Source organism: Natator depressus, chromosome 2, assembly GCF_965152275.1.
Source record: "Natator depressus isolate rNatDep1 chromosome 2, rNatDep2.hap1, whole genome shotgun sequence".
Taxonomy (NCBI): domain Eukaryota; kingdom Metazoa; phylum Chordata; order Testudines; family Cheloniidae; genus Natator; species Natator depressus.
This window is the reverse complement of record NC_134235.1, coordinates 60,159,913-60,187,792: the sequence shown is the minus strand read 5'-3', so window position 1 is coordinate 60,187,792 and position 27,880 is coordinate 60,159,913. Positions and strand designations below refer to the sequence as shown.

General features: G+C 39.5%; 1 protein-coding gene across 2 annotated transcripts; it reads left to right on the top strand.

Annotated features, from left to right (window-relative positions):
• The first annotated feature begins 2 nt into the window (after positions 1 to 2).
• On the top strand, positions 3 to 27,870 carry ADHFE1 (alcohol dehydrogenase iron containing 1). Of its 2 annotated transcripts, XM_074944290.1 has the most exons (14): positions 3 to 74; positions 2,596 to 2,633; positions 6,321 to 6,364; positions 6,542 to 6,595; positions 9,232 to 9,386; positions 11,119 to 11,315; positions 12,674 to 12,751; positions 15,004 to 15,109; positions 16,237 to 16,389; positions 17,626 to 17,724; positions 18,921 to 18,999; positions 19,152 to 19,248; positions 21,932 to 22,089; positions 24,519 to 27,870. In XM_074944290.1, the coding sequence occupies exons 1-14, from the start codon at positions 19 to 21 to the stop codon at positions 24,600 to 24,602; spliced, it is 1,398 nt and encodes a 465-aa protein (XP_074800391.1). In that variant the 5' UTR covers positions 3 to 18; the 3' UTR covers positions 24,603 to 27,870. The 2 variants fall into 2 exon arrangements, 1 of the variants encoding a protein (XP_074800391.1); XR_012638028.1 differs by lacking the exons at positions 19,152 to 19,248; positions 21,932 to 22,089; positions 24,519 to 27,870 and having other exon boundaries at positions 17,314 to 17,724; positions 18,921 to 18,969.
• The last annotated feature ends 10 nt before the right edge of the window (positions 27,871 to 27,880 follow it).

The following is a 27,880-nucleotide window of genomic DNA, read 5'->3' as shown; positions in this document are numbered from 1 at the left end:
CCCCCGGCAGCCGCCGCGATGGCAGGAGGACGGGAGAGAGTCGCTCACTTGCTGAGGCAGCTGCAGCGTGCAGCGTGAGTGTTTGCCTCTGTGCACCAGCTCCTAGTGTGCCCCTGACCCCTGGGCCTGCCGGGCTTGGTTAAGGGTGGGAGGGTACGTGACATGAGATGTGGCTGATCAGTCAACTTTGGCAGCCTCTGTAGTAAGGGCCAGAGAATGTCCTTGCAAGCAACAAATTTCATAGATCTGCAAGCTCCACAGAGGCAGGACTATGTCTGCAGCTTAGAAACTTGTACCTTTTGTAGTGTATTTTCTGGGAGCAGAGTGACTGCAGAGGAGAAGATGCCCATCCCCATCCCACCCCCACTTCCAGCAAACCGTGTCTGCCTTCTCTGTCCAGCATTGGGAAATGACTAACCCCGCGGCTGCCTTTTCCCTTTACACCCAGAACCGGCACCAGGCACCAGCATGCCGAGCAGGTGCTTGGGGTGGCCGTTAGAAAGGGGCAGCAGTTCCTCGGCAGCCTTTCTGTTCTGCCCGCTGCGGCGGCAAATCGGTGGCAGTTTCTTCCTTTTGCCGTCGGCAGCAGCAGGTTTTTTTCACTGCTTGGGGTAGCAAAAACTGTAGAGCCGGCCCTGTTTCCACCTCTTGCTGTAAAGGGGCAGGAGCAGGAACGCCTGCTGCAGTGAAAGGAAGAAAGTCTCTTTCACTGTGTGTAGTGGTGCTCTCAATGGACAGAACTAGTCTTGCTGTTTAATCCACATCTGCATCATATCACTCATCCACCTCGAAACCTTGTGCTCAGGCCTTGCTGCTGACATTAGCCTGTGCACTGCATGTGTCAAAGCAGCAAAATGTAGGGGTGTCAAAATCACCTGAAGAAATACTTTCTCAAAAAAGCCAGGGCAACCAAATCTAATCCTACTTCTGTCCATTTTGACTGCCTCTCAGTAGTCTAAGCGTGGATTTGGGCCAAAGTACATAAGAACGGCCATACTGAGTCAGACCAAAGGTCCATCTAGCCCAGTATCCTGTCTTCTGGCAAACAGCTGCTTCAGAGGGAATGAACAGAACAAGTAATCATCAAGTGATCCATCTCTTGTCACCCATTCCCAACTTCTGGCAAGCATAGGGTAGGGACAGCATCCCTGCCCCTCCTGGCTAATAGCCAGCCTCCTCAGTGCAGATTATCCAACCTCTATGTATCACGGGTTGCATTTTTCTTAAGACCATGTATTTGATCTGGAGAAGGGCAAGCAACCCAATATTGGACATACTGTGATTTTTTTTTCTTTTTTTTAAATGCAGTAGCAGTGAAATGGTAAGTGATAGCTGACACCATATATTTCCCAGTTCTCTGCATCACAAAAACCATCATCTCTAATTGACACTGGCATTGATAGTCTCAGTGTATTGTTGGCCACTGTTGGAGTGATTATTTTAATACTGGGGGGACATCAGTATATTGTCTAATCGTTAGAGCACCTAGAGCTTTGGAAAGGTATCTTTTTATCATTTTAAATCTTCAGATAGGGGATACTCTACTCGTCCCCAGAACTAGCAGCAGTAACTTGCTCATCACAGTACTCTGACTTAACTATGCCTTGTGGCTGGTCCACAGCAGCCTGACAGAAGTGTTGGGCTTGCTCCACACCCATCTCCTTAGGGCTCCATCAGCACAACACGGGAAGCTTTTTGCTTAATGCAACTTTCATGCTATTGCCATCACATCTCCCTCACCCTCCAGTGGAGCGATTCTTCTTCCCTGAGATCCCCGCCCCCTAGTAATCTGCCTATTTAGCCTCTTCTGTGGCCTCCATCACTGTGTACTCTGAATGCCTTGACTATATTAATTCATCTTCACAGCATCCCTGTGAGGTAGGGAAGTGTTATCTCTACTTTAGGGATGTTCTCTGGTGTTTCCATAGGCACCTATTCTCTTAGTGCAATTTAAGCAATAGATGGTTTGAGGAACTAATTTAATTTAAACTGCACCAAAATCAGACCTGAGCCGCACTCGGACACATTTAAATTAGGATCTAACAATTCAGCATTTGAGTAATAAAGAAACGTTGTTACCTATTGTTGCCAGCAGGAGAGTGAGTTTGTGTGGGGGCGGTGGGGGTGAGAAAACCTGGATTTGTGCTGGAAATGGCCCAACTTGATTATCATACACATTGTAAGGAGAGTGATCACTTTAGATAAGCTATTACCAGCAGGAGAGTGGGGTGGGAGGAGGCATTTTTTCATGCTTTGTGTGTATATAATAAGATCTTCTACACTTTCCACTTTTATGCATCCGATGAAGTGAGCTGTAGCTCACGAAAGCTTATGCTCAAATAAATTGGTTAGTCTCTAAGGTGCCACAAGTACTCCTTTTCTTTTTGCGAATACAGACTAACACGGCTGTTACTCTGAAACCTGTTGTTACCTATGTGGAACACTAGATGGCAGTCCCTGTTAGTGACAATTCTTGTGAGATATGGTGGCAAGATAAATTACTTATAAGACATGACAATTGCTCTTAGAAGTAGACTTGTTAGTTTTGCTTTCCTATTTCTTTTTTAAATAAACATTTCTTTTTCATTTAATTAGATGCCGGTGTCCAGCTCATTCCCACACTTACTCTCAAGGTAAGATTATCCTTAATGTGTGTGTCCCAAATGATTCTGCATTTTCTCTTTTTTTTCAAATTCAGGCTTGCATTCAATAAAAATTACAACAAAGGTAGGGCAAAGTGATAATAAATATAGTATACTTAGAAAGTGTATGTAATCGATACCAAAGAGCAATAAAAACCATTTTAATTAGAAATGTCAAACAATTTTTAAAAATCACAATTAATCATGAGATTAAAAATAGTTGTAATTAATCTCATTGTTAAACAATGAGTGCCAATTTAAATTTATTGTAAATATATTGGATGTTTTTCTACATTTTCAAATATATTGATTTCAGTTACAACACAGAATACAAAGTGTACAGTGCTCACTTTATATTTTTTATTACAAATGTTTGCACCGTAAAAAGGTAAACAAAATAGTATTTTTTTAATTCACCTCATACAAGCACGGTAGTGCAATCTTTATTGTGAAAGTAGAATTTACAAATGTTTGAATTTTATTTTATTTTTTACATAACTCCACTCAAAAACAAAACAATATACAACTTTAGAGCCTACAAGTCGAAGCATGAAGGGGCATATGAATACTTAGCATATCTGGCATTTAAATACCTTGCAATGTTGGCTACAACCTAAATTCCCTCTAAGCTGCATGGCCACGCAGCAGGATATCAAGGGCCACGCAGGCTGAATGAGGAGCCCCTTGCCCTGCCCAGCCCAGCCCCGCCGGAGCTGCCATGGCTGGGGAGAGGCGCCCGGGCCCCGAGCTGCTGCAGCAAGAGAGGGCTGGGGGGAGTCCCCTCTCCCTGCCGCAGCCCCGGGGCAGCTTGCACCCCAAACTCCTTGTCCCATCCCAGAGCCCGCACCCCCACACTCTAACTCTCTGCCCTAACCCTGAGCCCCCTCCTGCACCCCAAACCCCTTATCCCCGGCCCCACCCCAGAGCCTGCACTCCCAGCCAGAGCCCTCACGTGCCCCCCCCCCGCACCTCTGCCCCAGCCCTGAGCCCCCTCCCACACTCCGATCCCCTCAGCCCCACTCTCGCCACACATCACCTAGTTCTGGGGACAAGTAGAGTATCACTATATTGGTGCACATAACCAAATTCATTCTGCACATGGACGTAAAATATTAGAGGAAACACTGCCTACAACAGTACCTGTTCTCACTTTCAGGTGACATTGTAAATAAGAAGGAGGGTAGCATTATCTCATGTAAATGTAAACAAACTTGTTTGAGTGATTGGCTAAACAAGAAGTAGGACTGAGTGGACTTGTATGAGGTGAATCGAAAAATATTTGTATTCTGTGTTGTAATTAAAAATGTAGGAAAAACATCCAAAAATATTTATAATAAATTTAAATTGGCATTCTATTATTGTTTAACAGTGCGATTAAAGCTGCAATTAATCATGACCTTTTTAATCTAGTTATTTTGTTTTACATTAATTGCATGCATTAACTGCGATTAATTTACAGCCCTAATTTTAATATGAAATGGGATATTTTTCCCCGATCATGTATAAAGGAACATTATAAACATTATTATTATTACAGATAGATATAGATATAGTATAAGTATTAAATCTGCTTTCATCATTTTTATGTATGAAATGTCCTTTCATTATCATTGAATACATCCTGTAAGTTTGTTTTTAAAATGCTGGAAATATGCCAAGAGACTGGAATAGACTTGGCTTATAAATAGAAGTTAAAACTATAGCCTAAATTTTCATAAAGTGATTAGTGATTTTGAACGGCTCAATTTAGAGCTAGGGTCAAGGGTTAGGTAACTCAAGCTGGGTTCTCAAAAACTGAGCCATTCAAAATCATTAGTCACTTATGAAAAGTTGAACCTGCAAGCCTTTACCTTTTAATCTCTAGTGTTAGGCCTTGTTGATCTTGCAATCAGATTCAGTAGAGCAGACCCTTGTGCCATGGAGTTGCACATGGAAAGTGCTTTTCCAGATACGCCTAGTTGCAGGACTGGGGGCTCTGGAAACTAAACAAACTTATGGGACATACACTAACTGAAAATAGTGGAATCTGATTATATTTAATACTTACACAATTCACTTCAGTCAGAGATCTCAAAGAGCTTTACAAAGATGCATAGATCCATCACCATTTTGCAGATGAGGAAACTGAAGAACCAAGAGGGTAAACTTATTTGCCCAACATCACACAGCAAGAAAATGGGAGAGCTGGAAGAAGATCTGAGTTCTCCTGACTACCTGTGTGGTGCCCTATTGAGTTAATTCAAGACAGGTCTTAGTGAAAGTGAAGTCTACATGATGTAGGAATCCCACCCGTATACTACACAGCAAAAATTGATGATACAGGGTAGCAAGGCCATTATCCGTTCTACAGATCTCTAAAAAGTGGGGAATGACTTAATAGCAACTTCTGTCTGGAAAATGTCTGTGTTTTATGCCAGTGTTCTGCAGAAGCAATACAGTTTTTATGGCACAATAAAGTCCTTAACGAAAGTTAAGCTGTACCAAAGAATACAGCAGCACAACTTCTATTTTACCATCAAAAGGAAATGGCTATAAGGGGTTTGGACTTGTCCTCAGACTGACAAATTAATTACCGAAACTGCAACAGACTCCAACACGAGGAAAGGTCAAACGTGTACATTACTGCCCCTCGCCAGGCTGAACGAACTGATTGTAGCAGGCCTGAGCTTGAATACAGCGCACATAAAGGGATCCTAATGTTTGTGGTGTTCTTGCGGATCAGCACTCCAATGCAACGCAAAGCACTTGTAGGCTCATTATGATGGCTTCATTCATTGGATCTGAATCCAAATAGTAAGTTTCCACTTTATACCATACATATGGAGTGACTTGATCTTTTGCTGGGAGGGCAGACTATTTTATCTTGTTTTGTTTTTTGTCTCTCTGATATTCTCTTTATTCAATTTTGTGGCAAACTTGTGAGTATGGAAAGCTTTCCATAGCTTGTATGAGAAAGATTTGGCAATGGGGAGATGAGATGACGGAACATGTAGGATTTCTGTACTAGTTCAGAGCAAGGGGCCATTGTAAATCCTGACACCCATCTTTCTTCAGTCTCTTGTGTACAAAGAGTGCCTTTTACCCATATATGTGTTGTGTTATATGTAATGAATATTGCCCTGGAGGCCAATGTATACCTATCTCACAGATCTGGATATAACCCATATTGTCATGGAATCTAAGTGCTGTGCAAATACTCAAGTCTGTATTATCATTAAAATAAATCTTTCATCTTTTTAGATTCTTAGCAAATATTTTAGCTATAAATACATGCAAAATTAAACTTATTCAGAGTATGTAAGAACAAAGAACTAACTCTTTTTTTAAAAAAAATCCACTCTTATTCAATTGTCAACATCTATCAAACTAGCACAGTTCATAACCTAAACTAGCATGTCAATGGGACTACTTATATGGACAGGTTTGCAGGATCAGCAGTGGTCTAAGCCAGTGTTCAGCATGAGTAAGGGTTGCAAAATCAGGCTCAAAACGAGGAAATCCCAACCAAAAATGAAGATATAAAGTCAAACACGGAGCAATATGTAAACACATTTTTTTTTAAAAAATCACATTTTAAAGCCAGGGGAGTTGCTTAGCTGAAACTGTTGAAAATTGTAATAAAGATTTATTTTACATATCAAATTTCCTGCTAACTCTATTATTTAACTTCCATTCCAGCTCCTGAACATGCTGCTTTGAGGAAAACAGACTATGCTTTTGAGGTAGATTTAATAAATAAGTTTATTTCCATTTAGAGAGAAGATTTAGTATGTTTATAACTTTAAGTGTGGCCTTTTAAAAAGGATATTTTAATTATTAAAAAGGTATATTCACAATTGAAGAAATTGTTCTGTGTAGTTATTTTTCTAACATAACTATTCTTTAATTTTTTTTTGTAGATGGCCGTGTCAAATATCAGATACGGAGAAGGGGTTACTAAAGAAGTAGGCATGGTAAGCTCTTATCTGGTACATCTTTCATCTATGAAATGTTACTTACCAGCAACTGACATTAATTTTAGCTGTATTACAGAAATGTTTGTGTTATACATCAAGTTTAAGAGACTTAAGGCTAAATATCCTGTATATGGAATGAAAATATACTTTTTTTGTAACACAAATAGCTATAATGTGAGTTACAAATATGCTAATATGTAATAGTAAATACAAGTGTGGTGGTATCATTAATTATTATTTGTCTTGCTGTAGCGCCTGGATAATGGTGTTGAAACTTTCATTCTAAACCATTATACTCTGTTCTTCATTATTAAAAAGAAAAAAACATTTTTGGCCTGAAAATTCCCAGTCTTCATTCAGCCTGAGTGGAATTTTGGAAACCTTTTAAAACCAATAAATAGGAGATTTTAAAATATTTCTGAGCTTTTCAGACCTAGAGAAAAATATATTTGTAATATAAAAAATGTAGCACATTCATTTCTCCGATTAGGTATTTATGAAGCTATTTGAATATACAATGTGCCTGTGAAAAAGGAACCTAAAGGTAAAGACCTTGAGACCATACTAAACATTGCATACTAAGTGTGTATACCCTCTATAGTGTATGGAGTCCCTGCTCAGGGTAAGCCTGCTGAATACACTTTCCCTACAACAATTCTCTTGAACTTTTCAGTTTGTCACCTGCAGAAGATTTTACATAATCTTAAAGTTAATGGTGTGTCAAACTCAAATAATAAGAGATGTAAAAACACATTGTGGATGGGATAAATGATGGGAATTGGTATCAGCTGCACTTGCTGGGACAGGGGATAGATGTTGGAAACAAGAGTACTGCCAGTGACAGAAAAAATCAGATTCACCTGTAGCACAGTATGTAGCCCTGCCTTTCCTTTTAGATACAGAGCAATGTTTCTATTTGCCCCTAGATTAGAGTCCTTAAAAATAAGAATTAGGATTAGGGCTCTGTTATGCTAGATGTAGTATATACTTGTAGTGAGAGACATTCCCTGCTCCAAAAAGTTTAGAGTCTAATAGAGAAGACAGACACAGTGGAGGAAAAAGGAAGTGTTACCAAGCGGTTTTATAGATGAAAAACCAAGGCTTAGATATAATGGGCGTGATTCTTTGTTGCCTTGCACCACATACAGTCATTTGCACTAGTGCAAAATGGTTATAAAATACCATCAAATCAGAATAGTAGCATTTTACATCAACTTTGCACTGGTTGTCAGGCAATTGAATTGACTTGCCCAGTGTCACACAGGAAGTCTCGACAAGAGACTGAGAATTAACTCAGGTCTCCCGAATCCAATCTCAGCCTTAACTTCAAGACCTCAGTCACTTAAGACCTAAACTGATGCTCATGGAAGTGAATGGGAGACTTTCCATTCACTTTATTGGACATTGGCTGAGGCCCTTAATTTTTGTTCACCTTGAGCTCTGATCCTGTGCCATTGAAGTCAGGGCTCGCCCCCCCCGCCCCTGGCCTTGCTATCAATGGTGTAGGATGAGTCAAGTATCATGATTAACTTCTTGTGTTTTGCACCGTCTTTGTTATCAGGTTCTGCAGTTATTACCCCCTTCTTGGCACTTATGCATCGGCAGTTTTAATTTCAATGTAAACATTGTAAATGAAATTGTTTTGTACGTAGCAAGAATAACAGTTAAATATAGCTGCTGTCATTGGACAATAGTATTGAGGACTGAATACCAGGATCACTAAAAACTTCAGAATTTATGTAGATAGAATTCTATAGCAATAATTATTGTAGTAAAGGCTGATCTGGTATTCTATCTTCACATTCTTTCCAATCACTTATTTTTTTTAGAAAAAAATACTTTTAAAAATTGCATACAGTGAGCTATATTTTATCAATGCAATGTTAAATTTTTCAGATTTTAATTTTGCAGAATTAAGGAAAGTCAAGCGTTCGTCTTCATAGCAACCTTAACTTGGCCCCCTTGCAAGTATGTGTTGTAATAGGATCTTCAAATATATTACTGCACAATGCTGAGCAATGTGCCATACTTCTTCACTAATGCTGCAATGCAAAGTTACTGCCATATAGAAGACCTAGCTTCAGTTCATAGACCCAGATGATCTAGTCCACTTCATTCACATTATGTCAGAAAAATTAGCTTTTACAGTTAGGTACGTACTCCTCTTATTCTGGGCTTTAGTACTTGGTTTATAGGCATTCTTTGAAAATCTAGGCTAGATAAATTCTCTAGTATTGCCCTCTTAGATTTCCTGGGCTGTGTAAATAAATGCAATTGTAAAATACTTTTTGAAATCTAAGATGCATTTTTTTTTCTATAAACTTGACTACCACCTGTGTGGCTTTGGCTTACTGTCTATTCACTCATGGGGGCAGCTACTAGTGTACTTCCAGTATCTTGCATGTGTCCTCAATTCTACATGCTTGAGTTATGTTTTAAACTACACCTTTTTCTATAACCCTATATGCATATGTGAAACACTTTATTTTACTGTATCGATGTTATATACATTTGTGATGAAAGACCTTATTGCAAATTTTAGTATTTTGTATCAAATAATTCAGTTTAATTGGATTGGGGTTTAAATATTGTAGTTTGAGATTTCAGACTTTGTTTTTTAATTGATATTGTAGGACCTGCAGAATCTGGGTGCTAGAAAAGTTTGTGTGATGACAGATAAGAACCTCTGCCAGCTCCCTCCAGTAAAAGCAGTATTGAATTCCTTGACAAAAAATAGAATCACTTTTCAAATGTATGATGATGTCCGGGTGGAGCCAACGGATCAGAGGTACTGTTTCTTTTATATGCTTCCAAAAACTTATATTCTCAGAATATCTATTTAGGCTCTTATACCCATCACTATAGTATCTTTTGGTGCATCAGTATTGCAAAAAAGAACCCGCAGCAGTGAGTCTCAGCGCCAAGGTGAACTGACAGAAGCTCATGGGGTTCATGCTGCAGGGCTAAAAATAGCAGTGTAGACATTCGAGCTGGAGCCCGGGCTCTGAAACCTGTGGAGAAGGGAGGGTCTCGGAGCCTGGGCTCTGAGACTTGCTGCTGCTGCATTTTTTTTTTCTTCAGTGTAGACATAACCCATAGTGCCTCTGATTTGTCAATGACACGTACATTGATCTTAAGAACATAAGAATGGCCATACTGGGTCAGACCAAAGGTCCATCCAGCCCAATATCCTGTCTGCCGACAGTGGCCAATGGCAGGTGCCCCAGAGGGAGTGAACCTAACAGGTAATGATCAAGTGATCTCTCTCCTGCCATCCATCTCCACCCTCTGACAAACAGGGGCTAGGGACACCATTCCTTACCCATCCTGGCCAGTAGCCATTAATGGACTTAACCTCCATGAATTGATCCAGTTCTCTTTTAAACCCTGTTATAGTCCTAGCCTTCACAACCTCCTTAGGCAAGGAGTTCCACAGGTTGACTGGTTTCAGAGTAACAGCCATGTTAGTCTGTATTCGCAAAAAGAAAAGGAGTACTTGTGGCACCTTAGAGACTAACCAATTTATTTGAGCATAAGCTTTCGTGAGCTACAGCTCACTTCATCGGATGCATACTGTGGAAAGTGTAGAAGATCTTTTTATATACACACACAACATGAAAAAATACCTCCTCCCACCCCACTCTCCTGCTGGTAATAGCTTATCTAAAGTGATCACTCTCCTTACAATGTGTGTGATAATCAAGTTGGGCCATTTCCAGCACAAATCCAGGTTTTCTCACATCCCCCCCCCCCCCACCCCTCAACCACACACACAAACCCACTCTCCTGCTGGTATTTGTATAATAATCAAGTTGGGCCATGCGCTGTGTGAAGAATTTCCTTTTATTTGTTTTAAACCTGTGACCCATTAATTTTATTTGGTGGCCCCTAGTTCTTGTATTATGGGAACAAGTAAATAACTTTTCCTTATTCACTTTCTCCACACCACTCATGATTTTATATACCTCTATCATATCCCACCCCTTTGTCTCTTCTTTTCCAAGCTGAAAAGTCCTAGCCTCTTTAATCTCTCCTCGTATGGGACCCGTTCCGAACCCCTAATCATTTAAGTTGTCCTTTTTTTGAACCTTTTCTAATGCCAGTATATCTTTTTTGAAATGAGGGGACCACATCTGTATGCAGTATTCAAGATGTGGGCGTACCATGGATTTATATAATGGCAATAAGATATTCTCCGTCTTATTCTCTATCCCTTTTTTTAATGATTCCTAAAATCCTGTTTGCTTTTTTGACTGCCGCTGCACACTGTGTGGATGTCTTCCGAGAACTATCCGCGATGACTCCAAGATCTTTCTCCTGATTAGTTGTAGCTAAATTAGCCCCCATCATATTGTATGTATAGCTGGGGTTATTTTTTCCAATGTGCATTACTTTACATTTATCCACATTAAATTTCATTTGCCATTTTGTTGCCCAGTCACCGTGAATCTTAACACAGAGCTTAACAGTAAAGTTTGCAAATCGCATAATTAATGACAAAATCTTCTCTTCCTTCTAAGTTTCATGGATGCCATCGCATTTGCTAAAAAGGGGGAGTTTGATGCCTATGTTGCTGTGGGCGGTGGTTCTGTAATAGACACTTGTAAAGCTGCCAACCTGTATGCATCCAGTCCTGAATCAGATTTCTTAGATTACGTCAATGCTCCCATTGGAAAAGGAAAGTCTGTTACTGTGCCTCTCAAGCCATTCATTGCAGGTAAAGAAGCAGAAGTGTGGTGTTTTTTGTTTTTGTTTTTTTTTTTCTTCCTTCAAGGCTCTGTGTAAGTTCTTCCTCTTGAAATAAGTTTACCTTTGACCATTTAACCCTCCCCTTGGGCCTGCTTCTGCTCTAGTTGAATTCAATTGAAGTTTGATTTAAGTGGGAATGGCATCTTGTTCTTCGTCACCAGCTGCTCTTCTTTGAGTTAAGTTATTTTACTCCTCTGGGGGGGTCAGAGGATAAAATGACTACTTCTGTCTGATCCATTGGACCTAGATCTATTAACTGGTTCTGATATACGATACCAAAGTACATCATGATGGGAGCTATATAAGTATAAAATACTCTGATCTGTACACCCCACTATTAACTATATAATCCTTATGCTATAAGGAATGCATTTTATTGCTTATGTAATTGGACAGTGTTTTCTTTCCTTTTTCGATCACTGTTTTTTTAAGGGTACAGTATATCAGAATTTTATTAGCATTGACCTACCTAGTCCCAAATACGATAACTGGCGATACATTTATCTAACCAGTTAATTATCTATTATATCCAGATTTTAGGGCTTGATCCAAAGCCCATTCAAGTGATGGAAGAATTCTCGTTGACTTTAATGGGCTTTGAATCAGCTCTTAGTAATTTACACATTTCTTTGTTCATACCACCTTTATTATCTTCCATTTAAAACAGCCCTCCCTTTCTTTCACACTTATAAAACCATGTACAATTGATCCCACGAGGTGGATGATTAACAAAGAATGGTGATTAGTAAAGTTTAAAAGCTGCTTTGATATAGAACCCAAGGCAGATTAAGCCCAAATCATCATTGTTCCAGCTTCCAAATGCAAAGAGAGCTGCTTTTAGTAACAAGATGTGCATTTGCTTCCGCCAGTGATGAATAAAGCCTGGTTTAAGGTTGGATGCGCAGCAGCAAATGTTAATGGTCATTTAAAAGGTCGGCAGCATCCCTTGTCTTGCTATGCCTTTGTACAGCACATAGCACTATGGGGCCACAATAGTCTTTATGGCTTTGGGTGTTACCACGTTACAAATATGTAACAATCCTGGACTGCGCCTATGCTAGAAAAGCCGTTTCTAAAGTTGATAAAAGAATGCTGTGCTATTCTTTACATAACATTGTGCTTTGTTTTATGCTAAGTTTAAACTTAAAATACTACCTTCGAGTGCATGTTCCTACTCCTGGGATGCGCCCATTGTGCTATCAGCTGCACTGTCAGCAAATCCAAAGAGTGTGACTGTGCAGAGCCCATCTCCAAGAACTCTGCTGACAGGTGAGTAAAGTTTATTTTTTTGTTGCATTGTTACAATTGTCTGTTCTTCTTTTTAAGTCCCCACAACAGCTGGAACTGGAAGTGAAACCACTGGCATTGCCATTTTTGACTACAAAGAACTAAAAGTAAAAACTGGTAAGACTTTTTGTCTATTACTTACCTAGATTCTTTTCCAAACTTGCATCATTTTCCTCTGCTATAAGATAAAGAAACACCTTCTGCAATTTCAGCTGTCTCATGTCACTGTATTCAACAGCTACAGACAAATCTCAGCAGATTAAAGCTTTCTCTCTTGAATGAAATTTTAAAGCATGTTAGCAATGAAATGCACATTATGATGCAGCAGATCGTGATTTGAAGGCATAATGGGAAAGTAAAATCTTTAAAGTGAAATATGTTAAGTGCACAGGACATTTCTGCTTATATTTGGGTTCAGCCAACTGTTCCTTATTTCCTTTTTTTTTTTTTGGTCTTTCTGTTTTTAAGACCCCCTAGTTCTTTGTTTGTATAATTGGGTCCAAATGTTTGTTTTCCTGACTTCTCTGGACCTAATGCCTGAAAAGAAAGGAACACTGTCTATTCCTTTGACCTTTTCATCCCTGGAAAATAGGATTAAGGCTAAAATGTCATCTTTAAACTTTATAGTTTTTCTGAGGTTTTGCAGTGGTCTTTTAACATTGGGTGGCTTTTATGTACCATGTGTGCTGCAATATATATGGGGCCCAACAGGGCAGATTAAGGAGTTTTAACTCAGATTAGTTGTAATTTCAATCAGTCTAAAGCATGTAAGTATTATTATTATTAGCATGTCTAAAGAGCCATCACCAAAGTATCAAGACACAGATACCAAATGCAGCAAAACATCAATTCATTCTAGAAAATGAACCAAATTTTCCTTCTGCTTGTCTGATGGCTGCTTACTTGTGAGCAGTTAAGTTAAAGATCGGTGTGATTCCATAATCACTTTGACAGTGCAGCTGCTGGGGCATTATGGAGGGTTTCCAGCTGAGAGGCAAAGAGTCGCCCCAGGGAATTCAGTCCAGGCAAGAGTCACCTCTCATGCACACTCCATGCGGCAGGAAACATTCTAGTCTCCTGTATAGCAGACCCTTAAGCTCATAGAAAAACTGAGTTTCCAGTTGATAACCATCCTGTGCCCTCGGATTTTTATTGGTGCATGCAAAGTCAGCTGGATTGGGGGTGGGGGAAGGGGGCTTGTAACTCTGACCAAAGCCCATAAATGAGACACATCAGAAATAAAGGCAAAGTTTCCACATTAGCTGGGGAAGGTAAAGGGGTTCTAATAAGCAGATTGTCAAAGATTGGGATGTAGGTGGTCAGGTCTAGTGGTCAGAGTCTGAATTGGGAGCCAGGGGTTGGAGCTGAAGACAGTCAGGAGTCTGGCCAAGGGTCGGAGTCATTACTTGTGGGTGGGGCACAGAAGCAGAGATCTGGAAAAAGGCAGGAGGGCAGGAATCAGGATTCAGGTGGGAGGGCAGGGTCCAATGTAGCAGCCAACCAGGGATTCACTTAGTTGCTCAGACAACATCTTGGACCTCCTTCTGGATTAAATAGTGAGTTTGAGCCAATCATAGAGGACAGATGTCTCCTCCACGCGGGAGCTTTGTGGGTAGTGTCTCTGGTGAGCTAGAGTCCACCAGCCCACATTCCCCGCTGGTACCAGTGAGCTGCTGGGTGTTGGCTGCGGACCCAGGTTCGAGACCTGCAATCCCTGTACAGGTGTGCAGAAACTATTGGTGAATCAGCATCTGAATTATTTTCCACTAAGTCTGATTCCTTCCAAACTAAAGTCAATTTCTGTTTCTACTGGTTGACAATCTCCTCCTTTTCCTATGCTGGGATAGAAAAATGGATCACTGTAGGGCTGAGCAGATCATTCAATTTCTGTGTCCATTCAGTCTTTGTATTTTCACCCTTTCTGCTGAGTCTGCCATTGAGGGGTCCCATTTTTGCGATGTAGAAATCTGGGACAAGATGAAGAGCATAAGCTCATTTCACTTGAGGGCCCTGATCAGCCAGCATTTAGTAACACCCTTCAGCAACCAGCCTTCCTAGGATGGATTTGAATAGTTTAGAGGTGAAAAACCTATCCCATTACCTGCATGATTCAGTCCCCTAGAAATATTGTCTTTAAGACTGACACAGTGAATATTTTTGCAGAATCTTGGTCAGTTTTCTCAATAGAATTTGGAGGAATATGCATTTCAGGCTCTCCCTTTTCTTCTCTCTTATCTTTAATGGCAATCATGTGTTTTGAGACTATAACTTTTCTTTTACAATTTGAGGATTAAGGCTTTCTCTTTTCTGTGTTGTTTATTGACAACAATCCTTTTTATTAACACAGTTTTATAATTCACATGTTCTAGGCATTGCTTCTAGAGCCATTAAGCCCACATTGGGTATGATTGATCCTTTGCATACGCTCCATATGCCAGAGCGAGTAGTAGCCAACAGTGGCTTTGATGTGCTTTGGTAAGTCTATGTGGGGTGCTGGATTGGGGGGGGGGGTCATTTTAACTTAGAAAAACAAATATTTTAGAGGCAGAAAAACACCATTTTCCCTAAAGTGTCCATTTTCAGTCTGTCTCAATCCCACCTTCCTATTTCTTCAATGCACCATTCCCTTCAGTCCTTCTGACCACTTTTGAAACAAATCAAAGTGCCTCACTCAGTTTAAATGTACATTGGATGCATGGGCCAAAATACCAACTATCAGAAGCGTGAATCCTTGAGGCCAGCTATGAAGGTTTAAATGCTTTGCTGGAGCAGACACAACACATGGCAAACCTAATTTAGGCTGTCTGACAGTCATCGGCTTCTCATGAGCAGAGACTAGAATAGCAGGGACTTTAGAGGTCAGGACTGAAGCACATTGACAAAGCTTTTTGTGGAAGTCTGTGAGGCGCAGAGCACTGCAGAGAAGATCTCGATCTTCTTCAACTCACAAAACTGGCCCATTTTGCATTACACCTGCTCCAAACCAGTGCTTTTAGTACATTGCTTAGCACAGAAATCCTTCAAAGTTTTGAAAGACACACTGGAACAATCATAGATTAAGGATTTTAACTGCATAAGATATGCAGAAGATTAGATTCATTGATACGGCTGCTTGTTTATGCAGAGACACCTTCAGGAGATAGCAGATGTTAAAATAAGATGACAAATGTATTGAAAGTTGTATTTGTTGTATTTCTCAAACTATTCACTGACTGTAGTGTATGGAAAAATTCATTATTTTTAATGGAGTTTAGTTATTTTTAAGTTCTAAATGGTTTGGCTACGCTTTTCTATTGGTTAAAAATGTAAATAATTCTTACGTTTCATGACTGCCGTACCTAGGACACTTGTCCATCCAGTATTCTTGAATATCATGCTTCCAGTTTTTTAAGGTCAAAACCTTTAAAAGAAGGTAGATTTTTATGTTTATAGTCCTGGAGTCTTTAAATCTCTCCTGTCCTGTTAGAAGGGAATGCCCCTTTTGCATGAGCTTCATGTTGCTCAATGGAACTGAGCTTGTAAAATGCCAAATCCCTTGCAGGACAGACTGTGTATAGGAGAAAAATGGAACCCTTCTGTTTTCAAGTATTTCTTTCTTTTAGTCACGCACTAGAAGCCTACACTGCTCTTCCTTACAAGATGCGCAGTCCCTGCCCTTCAAATCCAATCAACCGGCCTGCTTACCAAGGCAGCAACCCTATCAGTGATGTCTGGGCTGTCCATGCACTGCGCATTGTGGCAAAGTATTTGAAAAGGTAATGTATGTCTAGCAACCTTTCACCTTGATGATAAGTTTGATCATGAACACCTGGCAGGAAGGATGCTGGTGAGGACCTGAGTGCTAGACTCTGAGGGTACGTCTAGACAGCAAATTAAAACCCATGGCTGGCCTGTGCCAGCTGACTCAGGATTTCAGGGTACAGGGCTGTTTCATTGCTGTGTGGACGTTTGGGCTCAGCTGGAGCCCGAGCTCTAGGACCTTGTAGGTCCCAGAGCTCGGGTTGCAGCCCAAGCCTGGAAGTCTACATAGCAATGAAACATCCCTGCAACCTAAGCCCCGCAAATCCAAGTCAGCTGGCATGGGCCAGCCACGGGTTTTTCTTTGCTGTGTAGACATACCGTGAGATGAGGTGAATCACTATATTAGGACGTCATTTTCTATCCTAGACCCTGACTATGTCCTCAGCAAGGCAGAAAATGTCCAGTAAAATTGGAACTAGGTTAGATTGAGTAAAGTTGATCTTCAGGGGTGACTTTTTAAAGCAATGCATGAGGATTTAGTTGAGAATCCCCAATGTATAGTCATGAGTTGCACAGCTAAATCCTAGAGCAATATACCTCTTAATATTCACCTTTCCATACCAACCTTAGGCAGAACACAATATAAGGTAACACATCTACTGCTATCATCTGTCTATATGGCTTTCAATATAATGAAAGAACATTTATACAAAATACTATGTAAGTACATCAAGTAAACGTTCACCTGTGAGCTGTTAAAATTATGTGTTTGTTTGAAAGTAGCTCATTTAGGGTACAGCCCAAATGGAGAGGCTTTTGTTTAACTTCAGTGGGAGATGAAGATCTAGCCTGTGAGTAACTTTCAGCTGTTCGGTGTTTTATAAAAGGCTTTTTTATAGTACATAGTTATCCTGATATCCTATTTATTATATCTTTAGGGTGGAAGTTGCCCTTGAGTCCCTCTGCCCCCCGCCCAGGGACGTGGTGCCGGCCACTTCTGAGAACGGCACGGGACCCGCAGCACCACCGAGGGCAGTCCCCCAGGCCGGACCCAAAGCCCTGAGGGGCCGGACCCATCCCGCGGGCCATAGTTTGCCCACCCCTGTTCTATCTGATTCTTTGCCCAGCTCTTTTTCCATTTTTATTTTAGTTCAGATTGTATTACTCACCCCCCAAATGAGCGTTTTCACCTCTCTCCTGAGTGTGTCAATGCAGCTGTGGATTTCTTAGTGCTCAATGTTTGTGCACAGAGCTGTCAGAATGCCAGGTGATCATGAAGCAAGGGCTAACATGCACCTAGCAAGTGCTTTTGCTGGCATCGGCTTTGGAAATGCTGGTGTTCATCTTTGGTGAGTAGAGGATGTGTGTCAGCCCCTTTCTAAAAACCTGTTTCTTTAGTGTTTGTTTCAAATTGCCAAGGAATCTTTCAGACAAGTAGTCCCTGAACTAGTGATGTGATAAGATACTTTGGGCCAGATTGTTGTACCCTTCTTCACGTGAAAGAGTCCCTTATGTCATGAGTAATCCTACTGAAGTTGATAGGACCCTTTGTGGAGTAAGGTACTTCTTGCTGTTCATAAGGATAACACAGTCCGGTCTTATGAAAGTTTCTAGGGCCAAAATTTGGCCTATTTTACCTTGCTTGTAGGCACAGGTTGCATAATGTTTTTCTTTAAAAATAAATAAATAAAAAATAAAAAAAATCAAATGTCAGTGTTCACTCTTCTAAAAATAAATAACACGTTTAACTCTCTGTTGTGGAGCCCTGTACTCAGCACCAATAACACCTATAATAACAAGCTAGTGAACATACCCAGAGGAAGAATCTTCTGCCTTTCCTGAATCAAGGCCACATGCAATAAAGCTTGTTCCTGGGTTAATTGTTTTTCAGGCTAAAATGAGCTATAATTAACATTTTTGTGGATTAAGTGATGCCCACTGAAATAAGCTAATGACTGTCACATCTTCAGTTCAGTAAAGTACATATTAATGTTCCCATTGAGGTCAGTGGCACTACTCCCATGCTCATCATGTGCTTAATGTGTTGAATCAAGGTCTATGCCCAAAATTCTTTGAAAAATCATTGCAACTTATAAATATTCATCTATTCCAGACTCGTCTCTACACTCCTTTGGTTTGATCACTTAAAATCCCCTTTGTAAATAAACCTCCAAAACTTTCCCTTAAGCACTGTTAGCATGATAAGAAACTCCCAGATTTTGATAGTAAGGTGAAGAATGTCTGAGGTACTTTGGGCCAACCCCATTACCCCAGTATCTGAACACTTCACGATCTTTTAATGTGTGTGAGAGAGAAGTGCTGTGATCTCCCATTTATAGATAAGGACCTGAGGCACAGAGCAACGAAGGGCAAGATTTTTGAAGTGTTCCCATTGACTTCAGTGGGACTTAGGCTCCTAAATACATTTAAAAATCTGCCCCTCAGTGACTTGCTCAAGGTCACCCAGGAAGTGTTAGAGCAAGGAATTGAGCGGAGGTCTCCCAAATCCCAGGCTAGTTCCCTGACAACTTCCTTTCTTCTCCAGCCATGGAATGTCTTACCCTATTTCTGGCTTGGTGAAGAGTTACAAAGCAAAGGATTATAATGTTGATCATCCTCTGGTGGTAAGAACTGATTATTTTCATTTTCCTACAGTTATTCCTAGCTCTTGTACTTATCTTACATTAACAAGCTTTAAATTACCTTGGCCTAACAAACTTATTGTAGCAGCAGTGAGCAATCTAGTTAATGTGCACTGTGTTTTGTTTTTCTCCAGCCACATGGTCTTTCTGTGGTACTCACCTCCCCAGCAGTATTTACTTTCACAGCAGAGATGTGCCCAGAACGGCACTTGGAGGCTGCAGAGATACTGGGTATGAATCTCTCTTCATAAAACCTACTGGTACAACCTACTGCTACCATGGTCCTAATGGGGGCCATAAAACCTACTGCTACTAGGGTCCCAATGGGGGCCAGCTATGATCATTCAATTAGGGTGAACTGCAAAGAATAGGACAGCCAAACGCCAAAAAGCTGGTGTATATTCCAATACTTAAATTTACCAAACCAGCATAAAACAGCTTCTTTATTACCTTACTGGTTACTCAGAAGTCCAAACAACATAGTTCCCTTAAAGTGATCCAGCCTCAGGCCTCCCAACAAGGTACCTAAGTCAAATATGATGAAGATTCCTGAAAATCTTATTTCATCATATAAAAGAAAAGGAACGTACACATTTAAGTACACTTACATCTGCATTTGCTAAAAGGAAGTGATTTATAAAACAAATAAAATTAAACACTTGGAAGCAGGAAACATGTTGAAAGAGGAAATATTTTCTTACACAGTGGATAATTAACTTGTACAACTCATTGCCACAAAATATCCAGAGACTAAGAGCTTGGTAGGTTTCAAGAAAAGATTAGCCCTTTAGATGGATTGGGAGAATGTCTATACTTACTTTAAAAAGGATATATACAACATTAGAAGGGATTTAGACCCTTCTGCTTCAGAACATATGCCACCCATTGTCTCATGGAGTTAGAAAGAAACTTCCCCTATTGACAGATGATTCTGTAATTGCTGGATATGGGGTTTCTTGCACCTTCCTCCAAAGCAATTGTTGTTGGCCACACTCAGAGATGGGATACTGGACTAGATGGACAAATGGTCTGATTACCTATCGCAATTCCTACATCCCTATAAGAAGCCCTTCAATAGTAACCTCTAACTCAAATGGTAATACTCTGAATGACACATTGGCTGAGAAAATACTAAAAATATGTATGCTAGATGGCCAGCCCAGAGTATCTGGAGAATTAGAACTTTGGTTCCTTTATTTTAAGGCTAACTAGTCAAACAGCATCTCCTCTAGTTTTGCTGTATAAGTTGCTGCTAAAAAGCATTACAATTCTTAGTTACGTTTGACTTCCTCAATGGAAATTCAATTGGTTACTGTCTGCTTTGCTGTTATATAAAAGGATTCTGTATAAAATGTATCAAGAGTGTATAAATTAACTCATCTTGGGTATTTACTTTGGGACCATAATTCAGTGTCCGAGTGACTGCAGTAGCTGCTTCAAATACTTTAGGTTGTCAAACACTATGCCTGGTGGTAAAGTAGTAACAAACAGCTATGTTTATGTATATGTACAACTGCAGATTTGAGTACAGCCAAATAAAAGCTTTAAGGCCTCTCCTAATGGAAAAAGGGATGTGTGGCCGTAGATTTATTGCGGTAAAGGAAATATAAGTGCAGCCCGAAGAGTGATGCATTCTTTAGGTTAGCAGAAGGCCAGTCACTGGAACAATAACATTTGGGGTGTTTTTCATCACTTTTTAGTCTGGCTTTTCAGACCACCTCTTCCTTTCCTCATTCTTTTCTTTCCTTTCCTCCTCTTTTGCTACTATCAGATCATTCCCTGAAGCCCTTATATTCTAACTGCCCTTTATACTGCAACACAGAGAATGGCCATTGACTGCGTGGCAGTCATTCCATTAGCATGAAACTTCATGAGAGACTCCCTCATGCTTTGTCACCTAATCCCTTCTAGCCGCTGCCATCTTGCTACTTGCTACCAAACGTCTAAGCCCCCTGAAATGAGTTTGTTGTCCTCCCATTAACTTTAAACTGTTTTGACAGTTGCACTGAGTTCTTAGAGAACCAGAGTGTGTTTTCTTGTAGTTATGTTTCACATTTACTCATTTTTCAGTAAACTGCATGAGACAAGTTCAGTTCTGGTGGAATGAATTTGGCCCAACTGGTTAAAAATAAAACTTGCGGTGTTTTTCTTGCCTTTATGCATGTACATATTTCCCATTTCTAACGGAGCTATGGACACACAGGGAGGGAGGGGGAATAGCCCTTTATATAAGAAACTTCTGTAGCTTTTCTATAAAAGCTGACTTTCACCTCCTTTCCACAGCGTTCCTAGGACTATAATTCTTCATCTTCTATCTAATCTACTTATTTATTCTAATCTATATTATTATATCATACTAACCAATATATAATCCAAGCACCTGAGCTCCACCCATAGAGGGCCCCACACACACACTTGTCCACTGTTTGAATGCTTGTCAACATAAAATTGAGAAGGGGGAGGGAATCATTAGTCACTGGTTTGCACATCCTCTAGAGGTCAGCAAACTCAAGGCTTTGAAAAAATTAGCGTATGGCACTTTGTCCCTAAAAATAAATATTATGGCTTTCCACAATAAATATTATGGCTTTGATCTGCTTTAACTTCCTTTCCACCACTGCTTCCAGCAATTAGTCTGACTGAAAAGTGCTTTTCCAGGCAAGCACAGTGGGGAAGGAAGTTAGTCTTTCTAGCAGCAGTGAACTTACCTCTCCTGATTTTGTTTTATTTCATCTCTACAAACTAGTCTAACTGAAAAATGAAGATAGAGATTCCCCTTTTTTATTTGGGGTTGCCTTTAGTGAGTAGGCTGTTATGTGTGGATATATGCCGCTGCTATTATGATTACATTAAATCCAGAACAGCTTCCTCCTCTCTCTCTTCACTCTACAGTCAAGGCTTTGTCTTATTTTAGGAGCTGACATCCGCACTGCCAAAATCAAAGATGCTGGGCTTATTTTGGCAGACACACTCCGGAAATTCTTATTTGATCTGAATGTTGATGATGGCTTAGCTGCAATTGGTTATTCTAAAGCAGATATCCCTGCTTTAGTCAGAGGCACTCTCCCTCAGGTAAGACAGAAAGCACAGGCAATTTTTCTTAAAAAGCAAACTTTTAAAATATTTTCTTTTAAAATAAATGTTCCTTTTAGCAGTTTTAAATGGAGAGAATGCTAGTTAAAGTCAGTTCTCTTCTCCTAGTACAGTTTGGGTTTTTCCTTGCAGTGAGATAGTGTGTATGTTGTTTGGCCTTCATCTGTCATCCATTCATCTTCAAAAGGAAAGGCTAATTATTAGAGCTGGTCAAATCTTCCAACATGCACATTTTTTCAGGTGGGAAAAGGAACATGTTTTTGCAGGGGTTTTTTTGTGAAAAATGTTCCCATTTTTTCATCTAGCTGTACTAATTATACAGGCAGGTAAGGTTCTATCTGATGCTTTTGTAAGACTGCTATGTGCTAAGAATGATCAAATTTGCTTTGCATTAGGTTTTCCCTACCAAGGAGTTTCAATACTCTTCTAGATGGCTTTGTTCCACTGCCCTCCATCTGAATTTGAACTAATGTCCTCCTCCAATGAAACAACATACACTTGTAATACCCTTTACGTTTTTATACTCTCAAAAAACATTTCAAAGATGAACTGAAATTAGAGGAAAATTCATTAATTCCCAAGTAAATGAGAAAATATTATGAAGGTTTGTCATGCTGAAAAAAATTAAAAATTTTCACTTTTTTTATAACCTCTATAAACCTCAAAGCATGTTACAAAAGAAGATATCCTCATTCCCATTTTACAGGAAGGGAAGTGACTTGATCAAGGTGTCCACACTGATTAGTGGCAACATTTGCAATAAAACCGAGGTCTCTTGCTCCCAATCTGATGCCTTACCAAATGTGTGCGACAGGACTTTTTGACAGTTTTTGTTGATAAATATGTTGGTCCTCTTAGTAATCTGTAAAAAGTAATATTTTATAAACACAACATCCCAAAGAGGTATTTTTGTTGTTGCTTTGCTGAGGTTCACCTGTGGCTTGGGTTTTTTTTCTCATCTGTAACTGATTATTAATTCAGAAGCCCAACTTAATTTACTGTCCTTTTACAGCAGGAGTAATTAGTGATTGCATGTATAATGAGGCGAGCTAGCGTGTTTTCAAACCCTGATTTAATATATAAAGTATAATGTAGTCCAAATTCATTTGCTGCTGCCTGTGTAATACGTTACCCACAAGCGGATTTCAAACAGTCAACTCTTTGATATTTTTTCTTTTGATCCAGCCATCAGTTTTCTTTGGAACACCACCACCACCTATTAATATTTGCAAAACACCCTGGTGCAGAATGAGACCACAAATAAACAAACACTGCCAAGTGTACTACAACCATAAAATGCATGCTGTAGAGAAATAAAATGAACAGATTTTAGTCAGCCAGTTTGGAGGTTTGAAACCTCCAAAGCATAAATGTTTACACTTGAAATAATCTGTTGAAAATGATCCTGTTTACAACACAGCAAGGAAATCTGGAGAAGTTTATGTTCCATGGGCCAAATAACGGCTGGTCCTGTGTGGGTGTTCTGGTTTAGGTGGTGGGAAGGGTGGATTTGAAAGGAGAGGTCAGAAAGGACCTATTCCCTAACCCCACCTCTCCTCCATGTAAACATACAAGAGGCAGCCATAATTTGGCTGCAACCATTGATGAGCACAAGGGGTGTGGATGACTATACCTGGCACCAAAATTTACCAACCAATTTACTAAGAGGCAGACCACCGTTCCATTCTCTGTGTACTGGCCATATCACCAAGGCTGTGTTAAGGGAATGCAAGCTGCATCTATTTAAAGGTATAGTAAAAGCCTCTATTCATTGCACTCTATCCAAAGCCATTGTGAACATTGTGCCCTTTACAGTTGTCATGTCTCCAGTCATTTGCTTGGACAGGTGTTCTTAGCCCATCTGTGCGCTCCACTGACTGGCAGGAAAATTGGTCTGATGACACCATTGAGCACCTTAAATAACTATTTTTTTTTAGTGTTAAACTAGTTTTAAACCTATGTAGAACCTGAGTTTTTGTCCTAAGTAATGTGAAGCCTTTTTTTAAACACTGTGTGAGGCGGGTTATCTTTTTCTCTGTACTGTAGCTGTTCTCTGCATAACCTGGGAGGAAATCTCATGAAGCTGTTGAATGTGTGAGAGTAGAAATATTGATTTTAACCAGCTATCGTAATGACAGAAACTTTGTTTTTCCCACTGGCCTCTGAGTGTGTGTTTATAAATAAACTGAAATACACTTGTTAAAATAACTGATTAAAGTACAGTTGGTGACCCATTAGCCTTGTTTCTTTGATTAAATACTTGCTTTACTGGTTTGCAAAATTCTGTGCAATCTATAGTGTGGATTTCAGTCATTAATGCTGAGTAATGTGTGACATTCTACTGTATAGTCAACACTGTTTATTTTGCAAAAAGCCTTATGTAATCCAATTTTACTTTAATCTTTCAGGAAAGAGTGACTAAACTATCACCTCGTCCCCAGACGGAAGAAGAGCTATCTGCCCTGTTTGAGGCATCCATGAAACTTTATTAGTTTAAATATTTTGCATGTTCTTTAATGATTAAACATTAACATGAAGGTAATTTCCCACAGGCATGGTCTACACCAGTTCAGATAAGGAAGGAACATGTACGTCTTATGCTTGTATTTTACTATCCACTACTAAAAGGTCAGATAATTCATGTTCAGTTCAACACTGTTTTTGTGATTATGGGGCTGATTGTGTAATCAAAGGGACTACTCTTGTAAAGGTTGTTGGCTCAGATCTTAAGCTTTGCAGCGGACTTTCTCTTGAGAGCTGGACAAAAGATGGAGATAATTTATCACGGAAATTTTTTTGAAAATGTTCAGGGGATGAATTTATCTTGTATTTTAATTTTCTATGACTATTTTTGTCTAAAAAACCCTAAAACTATAAACTGTGTAGGAAAAACAGGCCACTCTTCCTCAGGCAATATTCTCAAACACAAAATTTGAACCTGCTCAATTCAGAAGGTTCACCTTATGATTTTTTTACCTTCTCATTTAATTTAGGGCTTGATGTAAAGATCGTGGGTAAAAAAAATATAACTTTTTTTAAAAAGTCTGGAAAAGGCTTCCCAAAAGTTTTTTGTTTCACAATATTTATTTTTAAAGTGGCTTGCCAGGCATTTTTGTCTTTTAATTCAGAAGTTATGCATGAGAATAAGTTCGCTTGTTCCGACAGGGTAGCTAACTGGTTACCTGTCAACTGAGAAAGCGAACAGGCAGAAGGGGGATAAAATTCAAATGTACGTATTAAAATCTTTCCTCTATTTTTCACCCTCTCTTGAGCCCCTTTGGGGTAGTGAGTTTTGCTGCCTACGTAGCATAGCATTTGCTGCTTCACACAGGGTCTTATACAGAGAATATTGGAAAACAGGAACATTATTTTGAAGAGATTTTTAAAGTTGTTACTGTTTTGTGGCGTTTTTAAATGAACCCATTTACTGGTTTTCACAAAAACTCTGACTTTAGTATTGCTATTTTAATCTATTTTATCAAACTTTTTATCAAATTTTTATTTATTGAAAGCCATGTTTTCTTACAGAAAACAGAAAAATATCAATAATTTTGAAAACAATTTTGATAAAAATAGCAATTAAAAATGTTGCCAAAAATTTTTTCTCACAAAATAGAAAGTTTTGGTACTGGTGACATTTGGCAGAAAGTTTTTCCAAAAAAGGTTAGTTTTCAAAAAAAATTTAAACAAAAAATATCAACCAGTCTAAAATGTTTCTCTGTACTAGACGGGGCTTTAATGTCCTGTCATATTCGGAGTTTGCTGCAGCAGATTCTGGAAGTTGGCACGTCTGTATCACAGAACAAAAGAGAGAACAGGAAGTTTTTTAATTGAAAATTATTCTATTAGGCACAGATTTCATTGGCATTGTACTGCAACACCGGCAGCAGTATACACAATACTCATACTGTATTCATTTAAAAGCAAATTCTGATGTCTTTTAAATTCTGTTCTGGCACCAATTTCATGCAGTGGCCACAGCACAGGTTCAGTGTAGGAAAAGCATAACATGCTAGTTAGTTCCTTTACTCAGTTACTTTTACTCTTTGCCTCATTATGATTCTGTTCTGCAGCCACTCCACATGCAACTCTTCCACTGAAGTAGAGGAAGGATGTCTTGTACATTTATGACTATTAATCTTGGCTCAATAAGACTGGTGCCTTCCAACCACATGTTAGGACCTTATGATGGAAGTATATTGGCTGTGGGGTTTTTAGGCCCCTTTAGTGCTCGGATGGATAGCGATGGGAGACTGAAGGTCCTCTGTCTTTCCACTGAATAGGTACAGCATGGGCAGTGGTTATACAGACAGATCTGCCAGTATCCCTCAGCCTGTTCTGAGAAGCTAATTCATTTTCCCTGTCATTCCATATCCATTACCACCTCCATTCTAGTGCAAATGCCAACAAGAGCCTCAATTGTGAAAGCTGGTTTCACAATATGTGGATTTTATTTTCTATATTACACTAAGTTATCTCAACAAAGACTCACCCCGCCCTTAACCTTGCGTTGCATCTTTTATATATAATTTCTGTTCTCCCTCTGTGAAGTTTCATCTTTGTGCAATAGCAATGGTATGATGCACTGAGGAGACAATTGTTGTGGGAGTCTATTTTCTAGCCAGACAATTTGGGTTTGGAGGGGATGTCGCTTCTTCCAATTGAACAGCGGATGAGTTTATTAGGTATGTTGTTTCTCATGAGTGCTTTGATGGGTAAAAAGGAAAGGGGGTCTTTCACTCTAGCATGGTTCTTATTTACCATTTATATTGGTATGCGAGTAAATAGTAGAATAGCTTCACTACTAATAGTACTTTACACCTACATATAACCCCTTGCATTAAAAGAACTCAAAGCAATTTACTAACATTTGTGAATTAAGCCTCACAACACCCCGTGAGGTGAGCTAATATTATTACCCCTATTGTATAGATGAGGAGACTGAGGAACAGAGCAGTTCAGTGACTTGTCTAAGGTCACACAGGAAGCTTGTGGCAGAGTCAGAAATAGAACCCAAGTCTCCTAACACCTCGTCTTACGCATTATCTGTAAGACCATCCTTCTACTACTAATTATTAGCCAGTGCTGAAAACTATGGGAGAAGAATCAAGAGAGATGAATCCATCCCATTCAGATAGTAACAGTTTGACAGTGCTAGTGATGGTAAATCCAGAATGGGATCTGGGGTACAAGTATAGTTTACTGGCAGTTTTATCTGCCACTGGGTTAGAGGTTTTTAATGTAATAAAATACACTATTCCATACCTGAAGGTCCACATTTTCAAACATGTGCACATATCTTTGTGCAGGTCCAGTTTGTACTCCTGAATATGGGACTTGTGCATGTGTGGTTACAACTCGTGAACAGCCATTGGTTGGGCATGTGTAGAGAATCTGAGCAACTTGTTCTTCTGATTTATAAAAATGTTAACGCCTCAAACACTAAAGCCTTCCATAATGTATCTTATATAGTTTGGATAGTGCCTTTGGGAGCTATTGCAATACAAACAAGTAATGATGTATTTCCTACAAATATAAGCTTGTGAAAATGTTTGAGAACTGTGTTTTAACTGTCGTGTTAACTTGAATCTTGAAATGTAATTGTGAATCCAAACCATTCAGAGGAAATAAGCGTTCATTAGCTTCACTGGGCAGTATGGTTATTCCTGATTAGATGCTTACTCAATGAGCTGACAGTATGTTGACAAACCATTGCATTATGGATAATTGAAACGAATGTCCAATTTACAAAAATAAAGAGCATCCTATC